The sequence below is a fragment of the Camelus dromedarius genome, chromosome 15 (assembly GCF_036321535.1).
Source record: "Camelus dromedarius isolate mCamDro1 chromosome 15, mCamDro1.pat, whole genome shotgun sequence".
Taxonomy (NCBI): Eukaryota; Metazoa; Chordata; class Mammalia; order Artiodactyla; family Camelidae; genus Camelus; species Camelus dromedarius.
The window spans coordinates 33,717,305-33,741,535 of NC_087450.1; the positions used below are offsets into that span (position 1 = coordinate 33,717,305).

General features: G+C 37.6%; 1 protein-coding gene across 10 annotated transcripts in view; it reads right to left on the reverse strand.

Annotated features, from left to right (window-relative positions):
• MTA3 (metastasis associated 1 family member 3) overlaps window positions 1–24,231 on the reverse strand; it is a 135,989-nt gene that overhangs the window by 31,503 nt on the left and 80,255 nt on the right. For 8 of the 10 annotated variants that reach the window (XR_010384205.1, XR_010384206.1, XM_064494539.1 and 5 more), the window contains exons 8-9: window positions 22,924–23,023; window positions 10,471–10,659 (exon numbers count right to left, since the gene is read on the reverse strand). Coding sequence is in view for 8 of the 10 variants with exons in the window: in XM_064494539.1 (XP_064350609.1) it covers window positions 10,471–10,659; window positions 22,924–23,023 (289 nt within the window). In the remaining 2 variants the exon portion in view is untranslated. The remainder of the gene's footprint in view (window positions 1–10,470; window positions 10,660–22,923; window positions 23,024–24,231) is intronic. The other 2 variants (XM_031466921.2, XM_064494540.1) reach the window with 1 other exon arrangement.

The window sequence follows — 24,231 nt, forward strand, 5'->3', positions numbered from 1 at the left end:
AGAAAACTGAAATTACTTCTTAGTAAATGGTCCCCAAACAAGTTCTACTCAGCTAGAGACAACACATTCCATCTCTCTCAACTCCCATTTTGTTAAAAACAATAAGCCTTATGACTGATAATATTTCATGAGTTACTCAGAAAAGGTTTTCTCAGAGTATAGGTGGGGTTAAAGTAAAACTTTTAGAAATGATATTTAAATAGATTGGGCCTGAGTTCTTTAACTTGCAAAGATGCCACCTACAACTAGGTGTCATTTGGTCTCTGGCATATTTCTCATCCTTTTCAAAACTGCTCTATTTTGACCTATTTTGTTGTAAATAAAATGAAAACCTAAATCTCTGAAAAAGAACATAGCCGGGTGTAGTTCATATTAGAAAAATAGGAAGCCTGCCTTTGCTGTTTGCCATAATTATTCAAAAATGGAAAAATGAGCCTCTACATATGAGACCCACAAATAAAGAATATATTCAGTATGTTCCCCTGCAACAGGAGATCTGTTAGTCATCCAAGATGCAAATCAGAGCAGATCAAAACTTCAAACAAAATGACTGGTGACATTCAGTTTTAGCTGCTGTGGCAGATTTTATGGGTAGGTGACTCGGCACTCTGCCTCCCATCTAGCTTGCCCTAATGTACCACTGGGGTTAGAGAGTTAAAGCAGTACTTCCCAGACCGCGGCGCAGCTGGGGGTCTCTTTGTGACCCTCAAGGACAGCATCTATGCCATTCCTATCACCTCTGCATTTAACTCACCTGGTTGGCCTGAAGAGAAAATAAATGGAGTTTAGAAAAAGGCAATTATTTTAAGCTTAATTGGGTGGCAACTTCAACTAATGTGGTCTCCTTACAGGAACAGATTGTCACAGCTGGTATTTGGATTGCAGTTAAAGCAAATACAATTTTCTCCAATTTAACAAGCAATCTAATGGAGCTGAAAGTGAGGGACGGTGAAAAGAGCCGACCGCAGCAGAACCTCACAGGACAGTTACCGAACTGCCTCCTAGGGTTTTAAGCAAGCTAAGACCTCTTTATCTCCTAACGATTCTTCTTTGTGTGACACGCAATTTACCTGGAAGCCTGAGAAAAGAAAACCAAGCAATGGTGTAACCTGAGCCTCCCATGAGCCAGATTTTATCTAAGCCACAAAATCCTCTTCAGCTGTACTCAGACCACCACTCTTCCTCATCCACGAGGAGTACAGGGCATGGCTCAGTGTCTCTACTCCTGAGGCAGTGGCATTTCTCCCTCAGCCCTCAGTCTGGTCTCATGGAAGTTCCATAGACATGTCAATTGCGGAGGAAAAACTCTGAATGTGGCAGATGGCTCTCCATGGTTATTATACTGCTGCAGCATTTCAGCCCAGAGCAGGAGTGACTCTGAAGCACAGTGAAGAAGGAAGAGCCTCCTAGGAGCCAGAACGTTCGAGTGGACATCTGCTTTTCTACTTTGAGTTGCAGGAGAGGTGCTAATCCATGCCCATCTGTGGACGATGGTTATTAACTTGTCACAATGACTGGGGACTTGAAAGGAATCAGAGGACTTGTAACAATGAGGTTTAGAAAAGAGGTTTGTGGGACAGACATCTGAGGGTGGGCCTGAGCGTGAGGATATTTGAGCCCCCACGCTCACAAAGCCTCCTCTGTAGAGGAGGTTTCTCGTTCATCAGTTGGATAAGCTGGTCTCCTTCATGGCTATCAGCCAGCCTCTTTCCCTAGCCACTCAAAGATTGCTCAAAGGACACCTATACAAAATGGACACAGTAGTAAGGAGACAGATTATACATTTATGTCACCACATGGATGTCCTCTCAGCAAATCTGATCTGATTACTCTAAGTATCTAATCTGCAAGGAACACAGACACTGGGCCTCCAACATGGCATATTCCTGGTAACATGTCAGTTCGATTAGACTCAGCATCCTGGAATAATAGCTATCTGTTCTCACTGAATACACAATTGTTCTAGATATGATATGCCTTTTCTTCAATACCACACACAGACTTATTGCCACAGAACATGGCTCCTAACCCAGAGCTCAGGACCTCAGGAATGAAGGTTTGGGTCACCCCACTAGAACTCTGGTCAACCAAGATACCAAGGGAAAGGCAGGTAGGGGGTCCTATTTTGAATGACAGCAAAGGCCTCAGGAAGAGTTCTGCAAATGGAGAAAGGAAAATTAAAGAAGCTATCTTTATTCCTTTCCTTGCCCAGTGTAATTATTTACCTTCTGTACCCAATTCCCTTTCTATTTTCATATAAGGTCTGTTGGCGGTGGTTTTCTTACCTTTATAACTTAATGCAGAAAGTACAAGCTTTAAAGACAGGGTTATGACTAAAACCAGAGGAGGAAAAAGCATCAACCAGAGACGGATGTTGTGACATCAAGCCTCCCCATTGGAGGAAACAGTACCATATATTCGAATGATTCAAGGATAATTACTATTGTTTAAAAGTTGATGTATGGAAAAGAAGCATTACAGAAGGCAAGGATGGATGCTAAGCAGTCAAAGAAGCAAGTGGTGGCAGAAACTGTACGTCCATTTCCAACCCACTTCTAGCTGACCTTCACTTTTCCCCAGATACTCCTGAACAAGGATCTGGACTAATGGGCCAGATTTAACCAAGCTGACAAGCACGAGTGACATTTAGATATAAGTGAGCAACATGCGGATAAGGCTGCATGAGGGGAGACTGGATAGTCTGGCAAGAACAGAGCTGAGATATCATACTCTTCTGGGGCATCTGTGTTGATCTTTCTACCTCCATGTTTGACATCATGGATTCCAAGCAGCAGAGAGCACAGGGTTATCCACTATTTCTGGAAGTGTAGCATCCACACCTGGTTCTCTAGTCTTCCCAAAGATTTTATGAGAACCTAATATCCCATATGCTTTTTGGCTTAAATTAGATATAGTGAATTTGGTACTTAGCAACTAAGAACCCTAATATAACCAAAACATCTATTCATTATTCTAAACTATATGAGGCTGAGTTTTTCTCACTTATAATCAAAAGCACTCTAATACAAAAACTGGTAACAAGTGGAGTGTTCTAAGACTAGATCCCAGATACGTGGCACTTACTGACAGTGTCAAGGTAGAACAGAGTCACGCAAGACTGGAGGCAGAGGCAGCAGATGCTGTGTGGGGTTCCTGCTGACAGAGCTGCCATTGCTGGTTAGATACTGCTCTTGGCTTCACAAATCCCGGATGTGAAGCATTAAAACGTGGATCCCTGGCCTTCCCAGAGCTCTGTTGGCCTTCTAATACCCCTTTAAACAATTTCCTTCTCCTGAAACTAGCTTACTCAAATGGATTCTGTTGTCTCTATGACTTGCTCAGTATCCTTTTTGACTTCCTTCTAGTTCACTTTCTTATACCACAAAGGCTAGAAATCTAAACGTTTTATCTTCCCAAGACTCCTCTGTGATTTATTTCTGCCAATCAGACGTGTGTGAATAAGACCAAAATTCACAAGTGATTAAGCAGGGATAGAGCAGATGGTGCACAAGGGATTCATTTTGCTGCAGCAGAAGTAGGAGGTGTAAATCTTTCTAGAGTCAACGGCTCTGCTAGAGGTCTCCTGATCTCAAAATCATGGTTAAAGAAGGGTGATCCTGGAGCAGAAGTTAACCCAGGAGCTTTTTAGTTTCCATATGGGGCAAAGGTAATCATCTGTGCAACCACTTCTGCGGGATTGTTCTGAGGTCCAGCCTGAGCCTACTTCTCCAACCCTACCAATGGCTTTAAGCACCTAATTTCCCAAATTTAATTCCATTCTGTTCAAAACAGCTCCTATAATTTTGTTACCTGCAACTGAAGCCTAAATGACATAACAGGTAGGAAATACCCTTTGCTGAAAGGAGTTTCTATAGAGAAGGACTTCATTGTATGAAGAGAGGACTTCGCCAATTTGCACTTTGAATTTTCCAGATTCCTCTGCATATGTCAGGTCCTGCTTAGGATGTAGAAATCCACAAGAGAATGTCTTTCCCACCCTAACAATGAGAAAAAATCAGATATTTTGCAAAACTATACCAATACTTTACTCCATCAGAGAGCTAAAATTACAAGACAATAAACTGAACTAAATTCCCAAGTCACCCTGAGGAGAGACAGGACTCAAACTATTTTTACTTTGGCAAAGCATAAAAGAAACAGATGACCAATAAAAATGAAGGTAAGAACAGCAACAAAATTTACTAAATTTTATTAAAGGTCATCAGTGGGCTAGGACAACTGTTTAGCATCCATGGAAGCTCTAGACACAAGGGGAATCCAAATCTATTTGCCATAGATCTCTATCAGGTGTTCATCAGAAAGAAATGGACCAGAGCAAGAAACCTGAGGAATCCCCCATTAGTGGTGATGAAAATGTGAATCTACACAAAGAAATGAAGAAGGGGCAGAAATGGTAAATTTTAAAAAAATTAATAAAATAACAATAAATAAATAAATATTGGGGGGATCTCTTTAAAAGATTACTGATTATCTAAAGCAAGAAACAGTGATAATGCACTGTGGGATTTAGAACATGGGCAGAAATAAAGTATATGACAATGAAAGCACAAGAATGGGAAGGAGGAGCTAAAAGTGTACTGTTTCATGGTTCTTATAATCTATGTGATTTAAGCAGTATTTGACTCAAAGGTAGAATATGGTATGTTAAAGATACGTGCAGTAAACCTGTCTTTTACAAAAAGTTTAATTAATAAACCACTAGTAGAGGTGAAATGGGAATCATAAAGAAAGAAAAAAAGGAGAAAGAACAAAGAACAGTGGGATATATGGAAAATTCACATAAGATGGTATTACTGGTAGTTATATTAAAGGTAAGTGGTCTAAACACTCTTCATAAAAGGCAGAGATGGTCAGATTGGTTAAAAAAAATAATAATCTAACTGTACCCTGTCTACAAAAAGCCCACTCTGGACATAAATGAAAGTAAAAGGATGGAAACAAGAAATACCTGGAAACAAAATAAATCTGGAGTGGGAATTAGTAGGAGAAAAAGTAGACTTCACCACAAGGCATATTAGCAGGGATACAGAAACACGATGTAAAGAAAAAAGGGTCAATTCATACGAAACGTTAACAATCTTAAATGTGTATGTAACTAATAACAGAGATTCAACATATTTAAAGCAAAAACCTAATACAATTGAAAAGAAAAAAAGAAAAATCCACAATTATAGGTAGAGACTTCTATTACATCACTCTTTTAACAAGTAATAGAACAAGTGGCCAGAAAAATCAGTAAGGCTCGCTCCAGAATACTTGAACACTATGGGTAAACTTGACCTAAGGAGCATTTACAGGACATTCTACCTAACAGCAAAATATCTGTTCTTTCAAGAACACATGGTGCATTCACCATAATAAACCATATACTGGGTCAAAGTCAATCAAATCTCTAAAATGTAAAATTTGTGGCTTTGGGGTTACGTTTTCTGAATACAGCAGAATTAACCTGGAAGTCGTAACAGAAAAATATATGGGGGAAACCCACAAATATGGGAAACTTATTTCTAAATAATCCGTGGGTCAAAAAAGAAATCATAGGGAAAAATGAAAAAAATACTCTGAAGGAATGAAAACAAAACTTATTATACTCTGTCAGATGAAGCTACATAAAGCAGTGCACAAGGAAACTGCCACACTCCCTTTCCTCCATCAGGTGTCCAGCAGGAAGAACTTGGACAGGGCAAGAGAACTAAGAAAGTGCCCACTGGTGGTGATGTGGGTGTGCACAATGGTGATCAGCTACCACAGGGGGACCAGGCCGAAAACCCCTTGCTTCCCAGATCCTTCTCTTACATCCTCCTTTCATACGAAGCAAAAGTGTCTGCCATCTGAGAGGGACTAGAAACCATCTCACCCCAAGTCCCAGGCAAAGTGCAGTGGTCAATGGAGGGGGACTGGAAATTAGCTCACATCCAAGAACCCCTGCTAATAAAAGGCTACACAAGGTAGAGACTGGCTGCCACAAGAGAGCTGGAGGAAGAGCAGAAATGCTGTGGGAGCTCCAGCACTGAGACTCAGGCACACAAAGCCTGCCCAAGACTGGGCTAAAACAGCACAACTAAGAAACCCCCTGTGCCCTCACCATGAACCTGCAACACCATTCTACCACTAGGGTAAGGGCAAAAATGCGGGGAGAGGCTCTGTAGTGCAAGGCCTGCTGAGGATGGTAGGGGAACACTGAAAAACCCTTCTGCTATCCGAGTCCCACGTTAAGCATAAGACTTAGAAGTCTGTTCACCCCTTCAGTGAGGGAAGGACCCGCCCTTCAAAACAGTGCAGGATGGCTAGACATACAACATATGACACTGGAGACAAAACAGATGAGGCTGACAGCAGCTTATTAGTCACATATACTTGAAGTCCAGGAGAAGAGGACACTGCACACCATGTAAGGTTGCACGGGAATTGCACTTGAGAAAAGTGAGCCGGCAGGGGCAGTGGAAGTGAGGCTTTGTGTAACGAGGAGAGCTGTGCCCTCGTTCTGGAAGAAAGTCCCCATAGCAGGATGTGATTGGCTTGTTTCAATAACTCTGTGTGCTGGCAGGGTAGTGAAACTCATTAGGTTGAAGACTGGGTAGGGTGCTAGATGAAGTAACCAGGTCGGGTGGGTTTTCTGCTGGGTGAGGGGCATATCTGGCAAGAATGGAGAAACTCAGTTAAGCTTCTGGGGCCCTGTGAGGTTCAAAGATGTAGGAGTACATGAAATAGTAGGCCTTCCAACACAGTGGTGTACTGAAGGTAACCAGAACAACAAGGAAATCCAAATCCGGCCAACTACAGACTATATTAACGCAATGTTATATTAATATAATATAACAAAGGCTCTAGTTGAAAAGGCAAAATAGATGGAGAATTTAAATAGTGATAATAAGCATAAAATACGAATGTGAGAAAAATATGCTATCATATTTACAGAATTCTCACAGCAGGGGACTCTGTGGCGTGGATCTCAGCAGCCTGCTCTGCAGAGGGAACTGGCAGCTTCTGCCCCTGAGGTAATTCAGAGCCACTGCTGCTGCTGGCCTCCTGGAGAGGGAGATGCTGCTGTGTCCGCATCCCAGGACAGGGCTGCCAGCCCTCAGCTCCCACTCCATGCACACTCCAGACCCCAGAGCTGCACATGTGCTCACATCACAGGAACCAGAGCCACTGACACTGTGGGCTAGCCAGCAAACTAAGCCCCAGGCCTGTGAGCACACATATTCCACTCCTGGCTCTGGGACACATCTGAGCATGTTCACATCTCAGGCACTACTTGCTACCGTGAGGGCACTCCAAAGCCACATCCAGCACCAAGAGGGATCCTTTTGCCCAGGACATACCTTGTGGGAATTCAGGAGGTCTCCAGCAACCTTTGCCACTGAAGACCCCAACAGCCCTCAGTGCTACTGTAGACTCCCACACCCTTGGTTGCTGAGGACCCCTGCAATCTTTACCAACACTGACCTCAGCTGATAAGGCTGAACGTGCGCTATGCCAATGGGCCTCCCTAGGGGCTAGAACCATCATCACACCTCACTCACCGGGTACCCTTGCGCCTACCTGCAGGTGACTGCTCAGTCAAATGCACAGAACTAACAAAAGGCTATGAGAAACATGAAAAATTAAGAAAACATGACACCCTCACAGGAACACAGTAACTTTCCAGGAACTGATCCTAAAGAAATAGAGATCTAGGATTTGCCTCACAAAGAATTCAGAAGAATTATTTTAAGGAAGCTGAGTGAGCTACAAGAAAATATGGATAGAGAAGTCAACAAAATCAGAAAAACAACATAAAAACAAATTCAACAGACAGAGAAATCATTTTTAAAAAACCCAAACTCTAAAGCTGAAGGATATAATGAATCTAATGAAAAATACAATACAGGACATCAACAACAGACTTGATCAAGCAGAAATATCTGTGAACTCAAAGACAGGTCATTAGAAATTACCCAGTCAGAGGAGGGAAAAATGAAAAGAGTGATTCCAATTAGTAGAAGGAAGGAAACAATAAAGATCAAAGAAGAAATAAAGAAGTAGAAATGAGAAAACCAATAGAGAAGATCTACGAACTAAGAGTTGATTTTTTGAAAAGAGAAACAAAATTGACAAACCATTAGCTAAACTAAGAAGAGAGAAGACCAAAATAGAATGAGAAGTGAAAGAGGAGATGTTACAAATGAGACCACAGAAATATAAAGGATCATAAAAGACTGTTATGAACAATTACACATAAACAAATTGGATAATCTAGGGAAAAAATGGATAAATTCCTAGAAACATACAACCTGAATCATGAAGAAACAGAAAATGTGAATGACCTATAACTAGTCAGGAGACTGAATCAAAAACCTTCCAACCAAGAAAAGCTCAGGACTAGATGGCTTCACCAAACATTTAAAGAAGAATTAATGACAATTCTTCTCTATATCCTCACCAACATGTTATCTCGCTCTCTATTTTAAAATAATAGTCACCCTAACAGGTATGAGGCAATATCACATTGTGGTTTTGATTTGTATTTCCCTGATGACTAGTGATGCTGAACACTTTTTCATATACCTGCTTTTCATCAGTGAGTATGGTGTTAGCCGTAGGCTTGTCATACATGGTCTGTAGATTTTAGTATTACTTTACAAGTACGGGGTGGTGGAGGGGAGAGATAATAAGTTTAAAAACACCACAAACTACACAAAACACAAACTCTTTGAACAGCCAGCCTCCTGATGTTCTACCTTCTTTAAGGTTTTTGACACTGGTGGCCAATTCCAGCCCCCAAAATACAACAAATCTAATGTGGATTAGCTCACTGACAAGCATTCTAACCACTTCAGAAAAACTAATATACATCATGCCACAAATTTACAAGAATTCTGTTAGGTCATGAAGGCATTATTGCTGCTATATTAATTTTCACACAGTTATTTACCTCCTATCAATGCCCACCTCTATGTCCAAGAACACTGCACCAAGCTACTTTCAGAGTTACTTCCTAGTCCTGTATTAAGTGCCCAGGAGTGCTGTCTACAAGTTTCACAGCTAGTGTATAGATGTCAATCTGCTATTTTCTCCCTTTACCCCCAGAAGTCCAGCTGAAATGCCAGTTAACTCCATGAATCCACTCCTGAGTTGACAGGCAAAACTAATAGTTCCCTTCCCACTACTCCCATAATATTTGTTCTTCCTACCAATAGAAATGATTACATTATATTTCACTTGAGGACATATCTTTCTCTCTCTTGATCTTGACTATGAAACCATTTCTTGAATAAGGACCACATTCAGCTTCTGTTGCATGTCTAGTGCGTACCTGAGGGCCTGGTATGTTGCAGATGCTCAGTAAACAACTGGTGAATTGAACTGAGTTCAGAATGATTACTAGGACATAAAATAAGCATGTCTGACAATGCAGGGAAAAGCAGTTTCACTTCAGCGTTTTGTTTCTGCAGTTTCTATTTAGTGGTGTAACTATATTATATTAATAACATTGCACTGGTATCTTATTCTGACCATCTGAAGCTAAATGCCACCAATGCATTTTAAATTCTCAGCTGCACATCCTATAAACTGAAACCATGACATATAACAATCTGGGTAACGAGTGAAGTTTTGCCAGAACAAATGCTAGTAACACTAACAGCTTTAATTATCATGTTTGAGACTTAATTTATCAACCTGTATCGGTAAGTAACAATTTCCCTTCAGAAATAATTCAAAGAAGGTGCAGCAACATAAAAGGCAGGAGATTAGCTTAACATTAAATACTTCATATTTAAAAAGTATTTTCATAATTTTAAAAAAAGGAATGACTGCTATTGAAAGCTATTTATGAACTTCTCCAATAGAAATTTCCCCATTTCAAAGAGATTGGGAGCTTAATTGAATTCAATTCCATAAAAACAAAGACAAAGGAAGTACATAAAAGTAGACAAGATTACCTGGTATTTAAAATGCAAGTAAGATACTGCATATCATTAAGAGGAGTCAGAGATCCAAAACCCATAAAGCAAATTCTCCTACTCTGCTTGGTACAGGTGGTTTCTATGTTAGAGGTCTGTATCAAATTCAGGCTCAATGATTAGTAAGACAACTAGAAAAATACTGAAGGGTCTAAAGGAGAGCAACAAGCTTAAAAAGCAGAGGTAAGAAATATTTAGTGCAAATGGTTAGAAAAGCTGTGCATATTTTAAACTTGGAACTCAGAGAGAGGTGAAGAGGATGAATTCATACTGCCAAAGTTTACAGCAAGAACTCAGGGCCTCCTGACCCTGGGTCTTACTCACAATTACTTCTCAGGACAAATGATAATTCCTCCCTCCACAAGACTGGCCTTCATTCTATGTTGAGCAGATAAAAATTACTAAGTCACAGGCTTGGTAGATGAATAGTTTAAGGTTTACAAATTTTTAAAACAGAAAATATTCCCATCCCATTTTATTTAATTCAAAATTTTCTACTCACAAAGTCTTGGCGTATGTCATTGAAATCTTTGCCATATTTTTCCAGTGCCTCTTCAAATAAACTAGCTTCAGAGGCCGACCATTCTTCCATTTCATCTCTGCATAAAACAGGTCCCCCAAGTGGTACTAAGACACTAATTGCGCTGCTCAAATCATAGCTGTGCCTATACAACGTATCCATAGCATGAAACTAAAGAAAACAAACAAAATGGAAAAGATCAGCCAGAAATGCCACCTTGCTAGATTATTTAAGAACAGAAATAGTAAAATGCATGATACACTTAATTAACAGCAATATACTTAGTATTTATTTTTTAAGTAACAAAATTAGGAAAAAGTTAAACAGATTACTTATTTAAAATATCATGTATTGCTTTTAAGAAAATGTTCATTTCTACCTTTTAAGGTGTGTATTTTTAAAAAATGCATTCATTAGTTACAGCAACCTAATCACGAAGATCTAGGAACTCCAGGTATTAAAATGAGAACCCAGTAAATTTCACCATCTTCTTGTTTAAAAGTGCCAAAGTCACTTCAGTTATTGTACAAGGCTGGCACAGCCTTCCTTGACAAGGGAAAAATCTGTAGACAGAGTACGTGCCACAGAGTAAGAAAAGATATTCTCAGGTTACGAGAACAATACACTAAGAATAAGAGATCGATAGAAAACAATTAAAAGGAGAATGATGGTGAGTCAAAATTACACAGCCACGTTAAACAAAATAAAACAAACAAAATTACACATGCTTGTAAAAAGAGTAACTTGATTGAGATCCTCTAAGACCAAGAATAGACAACCAGGCTTGCTTGGAACAGCTAGCTAGGCTGGTGTGGGTTTCATATATATTTCACAGGAGAGTGATTTGAAGAGAAATTGGAAAGGAGGAAAGATGGAGTAGGATAATATAACTGCCTCTTTTTGACAGTACCCTGGGTCTAGCTTACTGTAAAAAGTTCCATTCATAACATGCAGACATATTTGTATGTACAGTAGGAAAACTGCAAAACAGAACGGTCACTCTGTTAGTGTCTGGATAAGCATATTGGTGTGGCACAGATCTGTTTGGTGATCAAATCCTTGATAAGTGAGTTGTTCTGTTTAAACTTTCTAGTATATGAAAGTCAAGTCTTACACCTTTTACACAAGTATCTTCTGATAATTTTTAAATTTCATAAATTTAGCGTCATATCTATGTGACATTTCTTAAAAATTTAGCTTATAAGTGATCCCTAAAATATTTGGTAGGGGACAGCGAACCTGGTACAAAAACATAAAATAAGCTCAAATGTCAACTAACATCTATTACAGAGAAAAAAAAATATTAGCTAAAGTACACATTAAAAAATATGTTATTTACACTGTGATACATTAAGACGCTGATTAAGGGTGTAGAATATGAATTTGCTGACAATGCCAAAGGCAGGATTTAGGACATGTTTAGGAACAGTAACCAACTGCTTTAACAAAGGTTGACATCTCACTTAAAATAAGTCATTGGATTCCACAAAACAAAAGTAAGTAGGGATTCATTATCAATCTCCTAGTTATAATCACAGCTAAGACCACACTGACCATGTGCAGTCTTTCACTGTATGTGTCACAATCATGGAATAGTAAGTGCAACTTTCAAGTGAATTTTTTCTCACCCTTCTGCAGCAGAGGTTACAAAAATGTTAGAATTGACCTTTATTCCTCACTTGCACTCTGCAAACTTCAGAATCCACTAAACTCTACTTCTCTAGCTAACCTCTCACTTAACAGATTCAGCAGTTTAACTGTATACACACTATTATACATTCTGTCACCATCCCTGAAACTACTGTTTCTAGATAACTGATCTATGAAAGCATATGCTAGAACTATGAACTACTTAGCACAGAGACTTAGGGATCACTTCAATTAATAATATATTTCCATAACAATTATTTTTAAAACTCCTAAATTTACAGGAGTTAACTAAAAAATGGCATTCAAAATCAGTAATTATACAAAGTAACTGTGCTGCTGAGATTCCTCAGGAGGTACAAGAAATTTCTGTAATGAACAGGTGGCTCTGAAAACAAAAGTCACAGAATTAAATGCATTTATCTCAGCTGATATTATACTAAACACTCAAAGTGTGAATGGATTTTCGGTCTTTTGCTCGTATTAGATGAATGAAGATGCCTTTTTATAGGCACTTTTAAAACGATGGGCTACTATCTAATAAAGCCTCAAAGTATCAGGTTGTTTTAAAAGTTCTGTTCTGTAGAGTGTTCATGTTACGAAACACTGAAGTAAGGATTTGCTTTTCGAAGACAAGTTCCTGTGTTGTGTCACAAATCAAATGGAAAGAATGGTCGAATTTACAGCTGACTGCCAGCTATGAAACCTCCAAAACCCACATTTACACCACAGCCCGGAGTGTGGTAATGATCAGGATGCGTAGAAAAATAAACATCCCATCAGACATAGGTACTGTGGGATGCCTAAGGATAATTCTGTTAAAATCAATGACCAACTTTACAAAGGAAACCAGAGGACTACTTTATTATTTGCCAGGAATTGATATTAACTCCATCTTTCTGACAGACATAAAAGCTTCTTCTGAATGGACTTTTGTTTAGTCTAATTCTACCCTGAAAAGCTAAGTAAATAATACACAGAATATAGTTCCTAAAACAGAAGAGACACTACAGTAAAGATTCATAAAAAAAAAGTGAAGAAAAGACATAGAAGTTTGACATAATTGGCTTATTGTCTATCAACTAAGATAAAAACTTGAAGAGTAAGACATACAAGAGAACATACTCTAATTCCATTTATAAGAATTTTGAGAAAAGTAACTAAATTAACTGATGATGAAAGAAACAGAATAATGACTACATGAGAGGGGGGAATCACTGACTGGAAAGGCGCATAAGGGAAATTTGCTCTTCATCTAGATCTGGGTGGTGGTTATATGGATGCATACGTATATAAAAATTTATAAGCTATGACCTAACTGAACTTAACACACTTTATTATATATATATACCTCAACTAAAAAAAAAAGATAAAGAACTTAAAAACTGAAAGTCCTCCCTTCAGATAAATGCTTTGCAAAGAGACCATCTTTTCAGTAGAGATACAGATATACATGACAAGATCCACTCAAATCTAAATTTTAAAAATTATAAGAACTCAGCACAAGCTGTTCTCTCTGCCAAATAGTGGTGAAGGTGTTGTCACATTTCATCTCATTTAAAACAGATGGAGATGACAAACAGAAGTATTTTAGGAAAAAGACTGACAATGAAATCTTGGCAGTGGAACTCTCATCTTTTGTTCATTAAGCAGAATCACACTATTGTAGATTGGTCTATTGTTCGGTAAATATTCACTCCCTCCCCTGAACCTCCATAGGAGAGTATTCTTCCATTCCCTTGAGATTGGGTCTGGCCACTTGATTTGTGTGGCCAACTGGATGCTAAGATGTGTGACATAACAGAGCCTTGACATGAGTTTATGCATTTGGACTTGTGCTAGTGGCTTTTATCAATAGAGGATGAGACATACATGGACCAGATCTGGACCCAACCTACAGCTTCACACCTAAACCAGCCCAGAGTAGTTCAGCAGAATCCTGGACAATCTGTAGAGGAATGCGCAAGAAATGAATGCTTGTTGTTATAAGCCAATGAAATTCTGGGCAGTGTAATAGATACTGTGTTTTCCCCTTTAAGAATTAAGAACTTTTTCACCAGTGCTAGAAGTGCTATGAGATGACAGCCTTCAGCTGTTGTCTTGGAGTGATCTCAATTTAAGAAAGATTCATCACCCAAGGTCTGTCCTCTTCCTGGGGCAGCCTGCATCCAATGACGCAGGAGTGTAAAGGCTGAGGTCTTCATTCACACTGTGTCACAGCCCACCTTCTCCCTCTGTTCAGTCCTGCCTCCTTCCTTTCTCTTCCACAGGTATTGATCCAAAGGGTACTCCTTAATAAATTTCCAGGATGCTAATCTCCATCTCAAAACCTGTTTCCCAAGAACCCAACTTGTAACATGTAGCATTATTTTGGCAACTGCTGATACCCATATATATTCAATACTAACTACGGATTTGCTCAAGTTAGGATTTTACAAAAACTTTACATATGTAAGTCCAGAACAAATTACAGCATTCAGAACATCAAATCTATTTTTAAATTAATGAGCATGTTTTTATTTTCAAACAGAAATATAAATTCTTATGAATAAACCTCAAACCATGATCATGGCAAAAAATTTTATATGTGACAAGTATGCCACCCATTGTAAGTTTTTGCTTCAATGCATAGTACTCAAAACAAAATGCCTCATTCATAATCAAATCTGTTAAGACTTAGTTGTCATTCATGGAAATCAATCTACAAGACAACCAGAGCCATGTTCTTACGTGTACTCATTCCTTTCCATTATTATCATAAGAAAACTACAGGGGCGGCAGACAACAGTAACCACATGGCCCTAAATGTCATTACAAACTTACCATGAGCATAACTGTGGGCCGTTGCCCTCACCCCCGGCCGTGATTCTAGACACAAGCCAAATATATGTACAACTGTGTGAAGACACCAGTGAACAAGTTGCACTGCAAGATAACTGAGGAAGAGGAAGCAGGAGAGGTGAGCTTCCACGCTGACCGTGAGGGTATTTTCTAGACTGCTACGAGAGAGAACGGGTCAAACGGAGAGTGCCTTGTACGAGGCTGAGGCAAAAGTGGGTAAGACGGGGGAGCAAAACCCTAGGGAGGATTATATTCCTGGCCCTGAAGGAAATCACATCATGTTAAAATAACTGGCATCATACATATTCTCTGACCACAACTCACAAAGCAATTAAGATAAATTTATGAACCTCATTTCCTTGGAAATTAACCCAAAATCAAATGCAAAACTATAAAGTAAATTAGGAAATATTTAGAATCAAATAATAATGAATACTACATATCAAAATACGTAAGATATAAGGGAACATTTATAATCTTAAATACTAATAACAGAAAAGTAGATAAATGAAAATAATGGGCTAAAAACTGGTCTTACAATTCTGGGATAGGAATATCAGGGTAAAGCCAAAGAAAAGTAGAAGGAAAAAAATGAAGAGCAAAGATACACTAAAAAGAAAGCAAACATACACCAAAGAAAATCAACTAAAATCTCATTTTTTTAGACAATAAAAGAGAAATGTCGGGCAAAACTATCAAGAAAAAATGAGAAATGACACATATAAACAATAACAGGAATGTAATGCTATTTATAACCATAGGTACAGAAAATTTTTCTAAAAAATACTATGAAAAATTATGTTGATAAATTTGAAAACCTAAAAGAAAAATGGAAAATCTTCAGACATAACTGACCAAAAGGGACTTTTGAGTAAAAACTTATTCTAATTATTAATAAAATAACAACCACAACCCAAATGGAGGGACATTCTTTAAAGTAAATGGCCCATCCTCTTCAAAATGCCAGTCACAAGAGACAGAAAGAATGAAGAACTGTTCAGGATTGAAGGAAATTAAAGATGTGACAACTAAATGCAGCAGTGATTCTAACGTAGATCTTAAATCAGAAAAAAAAGTTTTTCTCTTATCATAAAGGATATTACTGAGACACCTAGCAAATGTGATTAAAGCCTCTAGATTAGATAACAGTACTATAGTAATATTCATTTCCTAAATCTGACAATTGTACTGTGGTTATGTGAGAAAATACCCTTGTTCTTTTAGGAAATACTTAGCAATAAAGGGACGTCCATTCTGTAACTTACTCTCAAGTTGTTCAGGAATAATAATAATGTGTACATAGGGAAAGAATGATAAAAGAAATGTGGTAAATGGGCAGTCTCGGTGAAGGGAATACAGGAAGTCTTATTTTTGTATTATCTCTAAATACAAAAATAACAAATTTTAAAAAATTTTAACTGCAAGCCTTAACTCAAACTTGTAAATCCCAATCTCTTCACCATTAATCCTAGACAAAGAAGTTACAAGAATATTCATTGTATTTCCCCATAGTTTAATTCTACAGTTATTTTCTAATGTTTCTTACATTAGTGTCAAATGCATAGGAGAAAACGTAAAGTAAAAGGTGACATATATCCGAAACAAAAAACAAAAACAAATTTATGCTTAAATTAAAGAGATAGACAAATAGACCTTAACACATACGAACAATTCCCTTAGGATAGTTTGTAATGTCTCTAAGTTTATTTAATATAATTTTAAAGTTCTCTGCAGGAGATCATCAGGCAAAAAGGAAACATGTCTAAGGAAGAAGGAAGGGACATTTCATGTTTCACTTTTTTTTTTTTTTACTGCAGTGGTAGTCCATTAGAAACATGGATAATACTCATAAGTTTTAGCAAACTGTGCTTTAAAAAACTACAGGAATTCTCATATAATCAATTTTTATATTCATTTTGACGACCAGATTTCTGATGTAAGTTGATGCCTAAAATGTTAATCAAAAGATTTATATATTCTGTTGAGTACAATTTCTTTAAATGATGTAATGACTATGATTTCTGAAATATTCTCAATTCCCAGTACCCTCAAAGCCCTAAATGAAATGTGTGATGTGAACATGACTCACAAAAAGGATGAAATGCATGGTCAACAGCTAGCATTTTTACAAAGAGATAGTATCTGAAGACTAAAACTATCACTGGTTAATACACAGGGTCCTGGGTTCAATTCCCAGTACCTCCATCAAAAATAAACAAACAAACAAACAAACCTAATTACCTCCCCACCACCAAAAAAAAAAAAAAAAAGTAAAAATAAAAAAATAAGAAGTAATCTTTAAAAGAAAAAAACTATTGTTGGTTAAATCAACTTTCTCTTATCAGAAAAATAAGTTACTTATTTTTCTAAGTATTTTTTAATGGGAAAATTTTTATCCTAAAAATTATAGCTTGTTCTAAGGGGATCCTTAAATCATATAGTGATTTCCTTGTAACAATTATATTAAAATATATGGTTAACCATAGCCTAATGACCATATTCAAACTTGATAATCTACTACAATGACAGTAAATATGGCATGATAAAAACCCCTTTTTAAACAATCAATAATACTATAAAAAAAAGTAAGAAAATGTATAAGACTCAATAAAGATTGGGGGGGATGCATCATCAGCTAAACAATAACAATATTTATTGAGCTCTTACATTGTGCCCGACTCTGTTCTAAATGATCTACAAGTATTACCTTGTTTAATCCTCAAGTTGATGCCACATGGTAACTCAAAGACAAGCTTTTCTGGAGGCTGGAAGAGGACACTGAGGCACCGCCTGCTTTCTCTCCTAGTGAGGGTGGGGCCACAAGATCCAGGAGAGCCTAGTGTTCGTAAACATTACTTTAACTGAAGGGACATAAACTGCTGAATGCAGTTTCTTTTGGAATACCGATAGAAGCTCAAAAAGACTTGTGCCATAGCAATAAATCAGTTGTCTTCCACCCAACCTGGACATCCAATGGCACAGTGAGCTCTACACCCCTCAGAGAAGTCAAATTCATAGAGACATAAAGTAGAATGGTGGTTTCCAAGGGCTAGGAACCGTTTTACCCTAAATGCAATTAAAAGCCATTAAAAGGATTTAAGATAGAAGACAGCAAAATCAAAGTTGCATTTCAAAAAGATCAGACATGATATAGAAATTGGAGAGGCTCCAGCATGCAATTTCCTCCCTACTAAATCAACATAGCCTGACCTTTCTCAGAACCAGACTTGGCATCAGGAAACCTAAGTTTCTAGTCTTATATGTTACTTAACCATTACCTCTAATACAGTCTATCCTACAAAATTTCTAAGGAGGCAAAAAACTTAAAAAGTTTAAGCAAGAATCCTACCTTCCAACTTGCTTTAGTCCTCAGAGTCCAGACAAAAGAGAAATCCAGTAGCTATGCAACTACCATTTCTCCAAGACAGAGGCTCTGCTCCAGCAACAGCTCCCTAACAATGCACAGGCACAAACAGGAAGGAACAGGCTAGACCGGCCACCAACTACTACTTACTAACCACCCCAGGGTTTACTTTATTCCAGGGGATTTTGTGTACACAATGCTGGGGGAGTGAGGGGGCGAGTATCCATAGGGACTATTGTAAACTGATCTTTTTTCTTCGCACATTGTACTAAGCATACTTTACATTTTAATGAAATGAGGGTGACATCTATGAAGCCTCCATGGCTTCAATGCTTTTTAACACTTATAAATCTTACCACATGTCTTAGACAAGTCGTGTTTGAAATTCATGGCCCAGCCATGTATATATATCAGATCTCAAAATGAGAAAGTTGGATCTAGTAATCCTGCATGCAGCTTAATTATTTGCCCCCAAAATATTACTGGGGATTTGACAAGTGGCATAAATTGTCTTAGACAAACAGATGTGTTGGGTTAGGAATGCTGAAGGCTGACTGAGGTCCTTGCAGGAAAAGCCACAAAGGAAGTCACCTAGAATGAGCTATGAATGAGCTACCCAGCAGTTCCACAACCCTGCCCTCTCTGTGGTCTCCAGGTCCATGGTCTGGTCACCTGATAATGGTACTAACCTGATCTATAAAGGCCTGTAAACACTGAAAGAAAAGTAAGAAACTGACTCTCCAAATTCAACTCAAAGATGAATCCATTTTCATCTAATGGAACAAAACAATTTATCAGTCTTTCATATGTTCTTTTTGGAAAACAATCTGCAAAACTTGCATTACCAACATATTATTAATTTTGACCACTCCCATTCATTTTATAGAAATGCCTCAAGATCTTATATTTTAACACCAAAGTAGAAGGCATGATACCACTTGGCAAACAGGATGAAAGCTGCAGGTCATGGTATCTGAAATAACAAAGGGCAATGACTTCTTGCTTTCAAGACTTCTAAAAGATATCCATTTTTATAACTGAAAATAATACAATCTCAACATAGGAACATACAGAAAGAGTACAAGTGAAGGTGAACCTAGAGTAGTTAGTGCAGAAAACCAAGGCACGTAAATGTTGCAGACAAAAGAACAGACTTTTCAGTGCTGCCTGATCCAAGACAGACAACAATGATGTTTAAACCCAAGCCATTCTAACAAGAACAAAACAGAAGAGGTAATCTGGTAGAAAGAATGCCTCAGTAGGAGTCAAGACCCAAATCCTGTCTCTGAAATCAGCTGTACAAATAAGACAAAACACAATTTCCTAAGCCTCTGAGTATACTTTTGTTAAAAAACATTACAATATAATAAATAATTTAAGATAATAATGTAGTTTAAAAGTGACCTCCAAATTGCTAAATCCTAAAGGAACTGAAACAGAAGAGATGAAAACACTGGAGGGTGTGAAAGCACCTGCCTAGAAGGAGCATAACAGGCAAGCATCACAAAAGACACACACACACAATAATATTTAAACTAATTAAGATGTACAGATTGTATCCCCTTTAAAATGAACTGCACTGACAAAAAAAAATGACTCTTGAAACTCTGCCCTCTACCAAAAGAAATTCTTCCGCTGTTCCGCCAGTCACCAGCAGTGGGAAGCAAAGAGTTGCTGGAGCTGCGAATCAAGAGCCCACACACCTGCTTCACCTGTCAGACCCATCTTGGGGCAAATCAGCCCCAACGGCCACAAGAGCTCTATCCCATCTCAGGAACAGGCTTTCCACTCTTGCTCCTCAGTGTAGAGGAAATCTGCTGGACTACAACAGGGAGAGCATGCCCCATTATAATCTGGGAAGCATTATCTCCTAAGAACAGTGTTAAATCACAAGAGATTGGCTACATAAGTAACAGCCTATCTACACAAGGCAAGATCATTAGAGGAAAAAACATTAGAGGAAAAAAAAAAAACTGCACAATTCTTAAAATGATATGAGGAAGTGTTTACATTATATTGTTAGGGAACACATTGGGTGGAGGGGAGGCAAAGTACAAAACTCTGTTTTAAATGATAACTATATGTTAAAAATAAATTTCACATGGGATTTGTCTTACCAGCTATCAAAATTTATTATAATGTGGTGCTTTTGCAGGTACAAATAAATCAATGAAACAGAAGAGAACAGATTAAGAATCCTAAGCATATCTAGCACCTTGAAATAAAACAGAAGATTACAAAATCACGAGGAAACAACAAACTCAATAAAAGATGTTCGGGTAATTTTCCCTACAGACAAAAACAAAATTAGACCTCCACCTTACTCCATTCTTAAAAATACAAATTAAAATGAGGTGGCATCAGGTTACTAAAACAATTTTGGTCTGAAAATAACAAGTGTTGAAGACAATGTAAGGAAATGAATGAAAAAAGGTGAACAGTCCTTAATGGCTTGTGGGATTATAAATTTCTAGTATGCTGTGCCGAATAATTTGGCTGTATGCGGTCAAACTGAAAATGAGCACTACCATACGAATCACGATGAATAATTATTCCAATTCTAGTTATAGCCTAGAAAGCTTGCACACATGCTCACAAAGGACATGTGTTAGAATTTTCAATGCAGCATTATGGGTAACAGCAAAAGAAAAACATTTTTTAAAGCACTCCAGATGTTCACTGGTAAAATACACAAATAATGCGGTATAGCATTCTATGAAAGAATATAACAATACTACCAAGTAGTTAAAACAAGTGACCAGCGAACTAGGTACTATTTATTAACATAGCTACATTTCACTAATAAGCAAATAGCAAAATGTTACAGAGTAAACTTAAACACATGTAAAACAATGTTTATGTTGTTTTTGGATACACAAATACATAGTAAAACTAGAAAAACACAGACTGGCTGCATAGCAGATTTGTTCCAGTGGCTGCCCCTTGCTGTTGGCAGGGATGATCAGGGTCAGAGGTACAGACGAAGGATGGGGAACAGGACTGGGGAGAATACTAGAGACTTCAATAGTAATATAATGGTTGAGAATCTGTTTAACCCAAAGAACAAAAATATTAACACTTGCTTCAGGTGGCATGATGTGGAGTTTTACTGCATTATCCTCTGTACTATTATGTAACTTGCTAGTATTATTGTTCACAATGCACAAAAAGTGGCTGAAAGGAAACAACAAACTGGTTAGAATATGCCACTCTGGGTTATAAAAACAAAACTTTTTTTGGCTGCTGCTGTACTTTATTTTTCAATTTTTTCATAATAAGTGTACATTAGTTTAAGAATTGGGGGAAAAATCTTTTGAACAGGAAAAAATATACAGGTAGTGATTAGATTCCATATAGTTCTGGTTCACATAAATATCTGTTGACAGGATTTAAGGCTGTTACAACATGACATATGTACTCTTGCTTCTTTGGGACTCTAAAAGTCCTCAAAAGCCAAAATAAAAACCTATTTTGAAATCCCAAAACTTTTATACAAAATATCAATGTACCAATGGAGAGGACAAAAGTTGCTTCTAAACAACATTCTGGTCTTTGTGGAAGGACAGAGAAAGGGGTTCCCTAATGGCTATAGACTGTTAATGCTTTCATCATTATCTGTAATTGTATAAAAATACAAGAAAGCATCACAAGAAACAAATTTGGTGTGTATTCCAGTACTACTTTTTCCATTATCATGATAAATAGTTTGTGGAAAGCTTTTCAAATTGGAATATAATGAGAAGGTAATAAAGCCTATCATTGTATTCCATTCCATCAGAAAACAAAACGGGAACTTTTATTATATGTAAAGAATATCAGTCAAACAACTTAACCTTGCCAAACCTCAGTTTTCTCACCTGTAAAATGAGCATCCTACCATGCCTCTCTCAAAGGGAGTGGCAATTGAGTACAGTAAGGAACTTCCATCGGCAAAAACCTGGTCTACTTTGCTGGAGGGTGCAGTGAAAGAAGCAAAAGCCAAGCCTGATGTCCGGCCATAGCAGGCTTCAGTGGTATATTAAACCGAATGTGGGAAGCCTCATTTGATCATCAAGGGGAAAAAGGAAATAGTCTTAGAAGATAGCAATCATAATGTAATGAAATACTTTAAGAAAACGGAACCTCTTTGTGATGAACACAAAACTTTAAATACTGATAGTGAATAATGACAACAGAATAATTCCTTATAGCAATGGTTTCAAGAGATGGTCACTTTCACTTAACAAAATTGTAAAGCACTGGGCATGATCTACAAATATTTAAGTACACAGATCTAATACACTAAAAGAGAACAAAAGTGGAAACAGATGAAAGTTGAACTGTTTTCCCCAAAATATTTTTTTTTTTTACCATTTTGTACCTACTTCATGAACAGTTATTCTTACTTGTTCTAGCTCACAAACACAAGAGGTGATTTAGGAATGAGACACCCCAGTGAACCAATCAGCCAAGCAAAATCAACCCAACAGTTAGCAGGGCTAAGAGCCAGAAAGCTCTCACATCTACAGCACTGTCATACTGGTTTTTATATTAAACGAACAGCAGAGGAAATAATAACCCCCAAACTTCAAAAAGCACCTTACCAGAGTGATGTCTCGAGAAGCTGCAGCTGCACTCATATGCAAACTAGGCTGCCTTACAGAACTGCTGCAATCAAGGGCTCGAGCAAATGTCCCAACAGCACTGGATAAACCATAAAAGCAAACAGGAAAGAGTAAGGTGCTGCTATTTTTTTAATCTTAAACATATATACACACACATTTAGGTAGCAAATAAAAAACTGTAAAAGTCAAACAAGTTCATTCAAATGTGTAAGAATCAAATATCAGATTTGATATCCATTAATGAAGACACTGGCTGCACATTATAAAATTTTTGTCAGTGATCCTACTGTATGAATCCTTACTAAACATTATTTTTGAGATTTCTCCCTTTGCTACATATAGCCCTCACTGATTTGTTTTAATTGCTGTATAGATAAAGTATATTCTGTACGATTTAAGAACTGACAAGCCAATGCTATACATATGGGTCATTATAATTAAATTAAGAAAAAGTGGCTTGTGTGGCATAAAGAATGGAACGATCCATAATGAAATGCCATGGAGTAAACAATTTGGTATCCAAAAGTGCTCAAAAAGTAAGAAGTAAATTAGATGCAGAGTTTGACTATTACTGCACAGCAAGTTCTGACCACTTTTCTAGCCCAAATTGTGACATTCTAGAAACATTTTTCCTTGAGATGAGATATCATCAGCTGTAGCAACGAGCTCCTTTGAGGACTCAATATATACTAGATTTTCATTAAAAAAAAAAAAAAAAGAAGAATTACCACAATACTGATTTTCATTTAATGGTTTAGAAGCTCTTCCCATATACTGAGATCCCTAACTTCAAGAAATAAAGCATGAAATGAAGATAAAACTTGCTGCTTTTTGTCTGTATTTTAAACATGCTAGCTGAGGAGGAGATTTTTTAAACAGTTTAATTAAAATATAACACATGTGCAAAAAGTACAAATTGTACACCTATCTAGTTATCACAAAGTCAGTGCACCCATGTCACCAACATTCAGGTCAAAAAACACATCGTGACAGCGCCCTGAAGACTCCTTCTGTAGGGCTGTTTGACCAATGCTTGGCACTCATTAGTTTTTAAAATTTAAACCATTCTGGTGGGATGTGCAGTAGTACCTGACTGTGGTCTTAATACATATTTAGATTTTTTTTTTTTAAACAAAAATTTACAAAGACACTAGGTGCACCTCCTTGGTGCTTCTTATGCTGGCTTCAAGGGGGAAAATACATATATGGTCGCTGGCAATCAGGAAAAGAAAAAAACAATACAAATCAAATCTGAAACTGCAATATCTACTAAATAATCCAAAATCC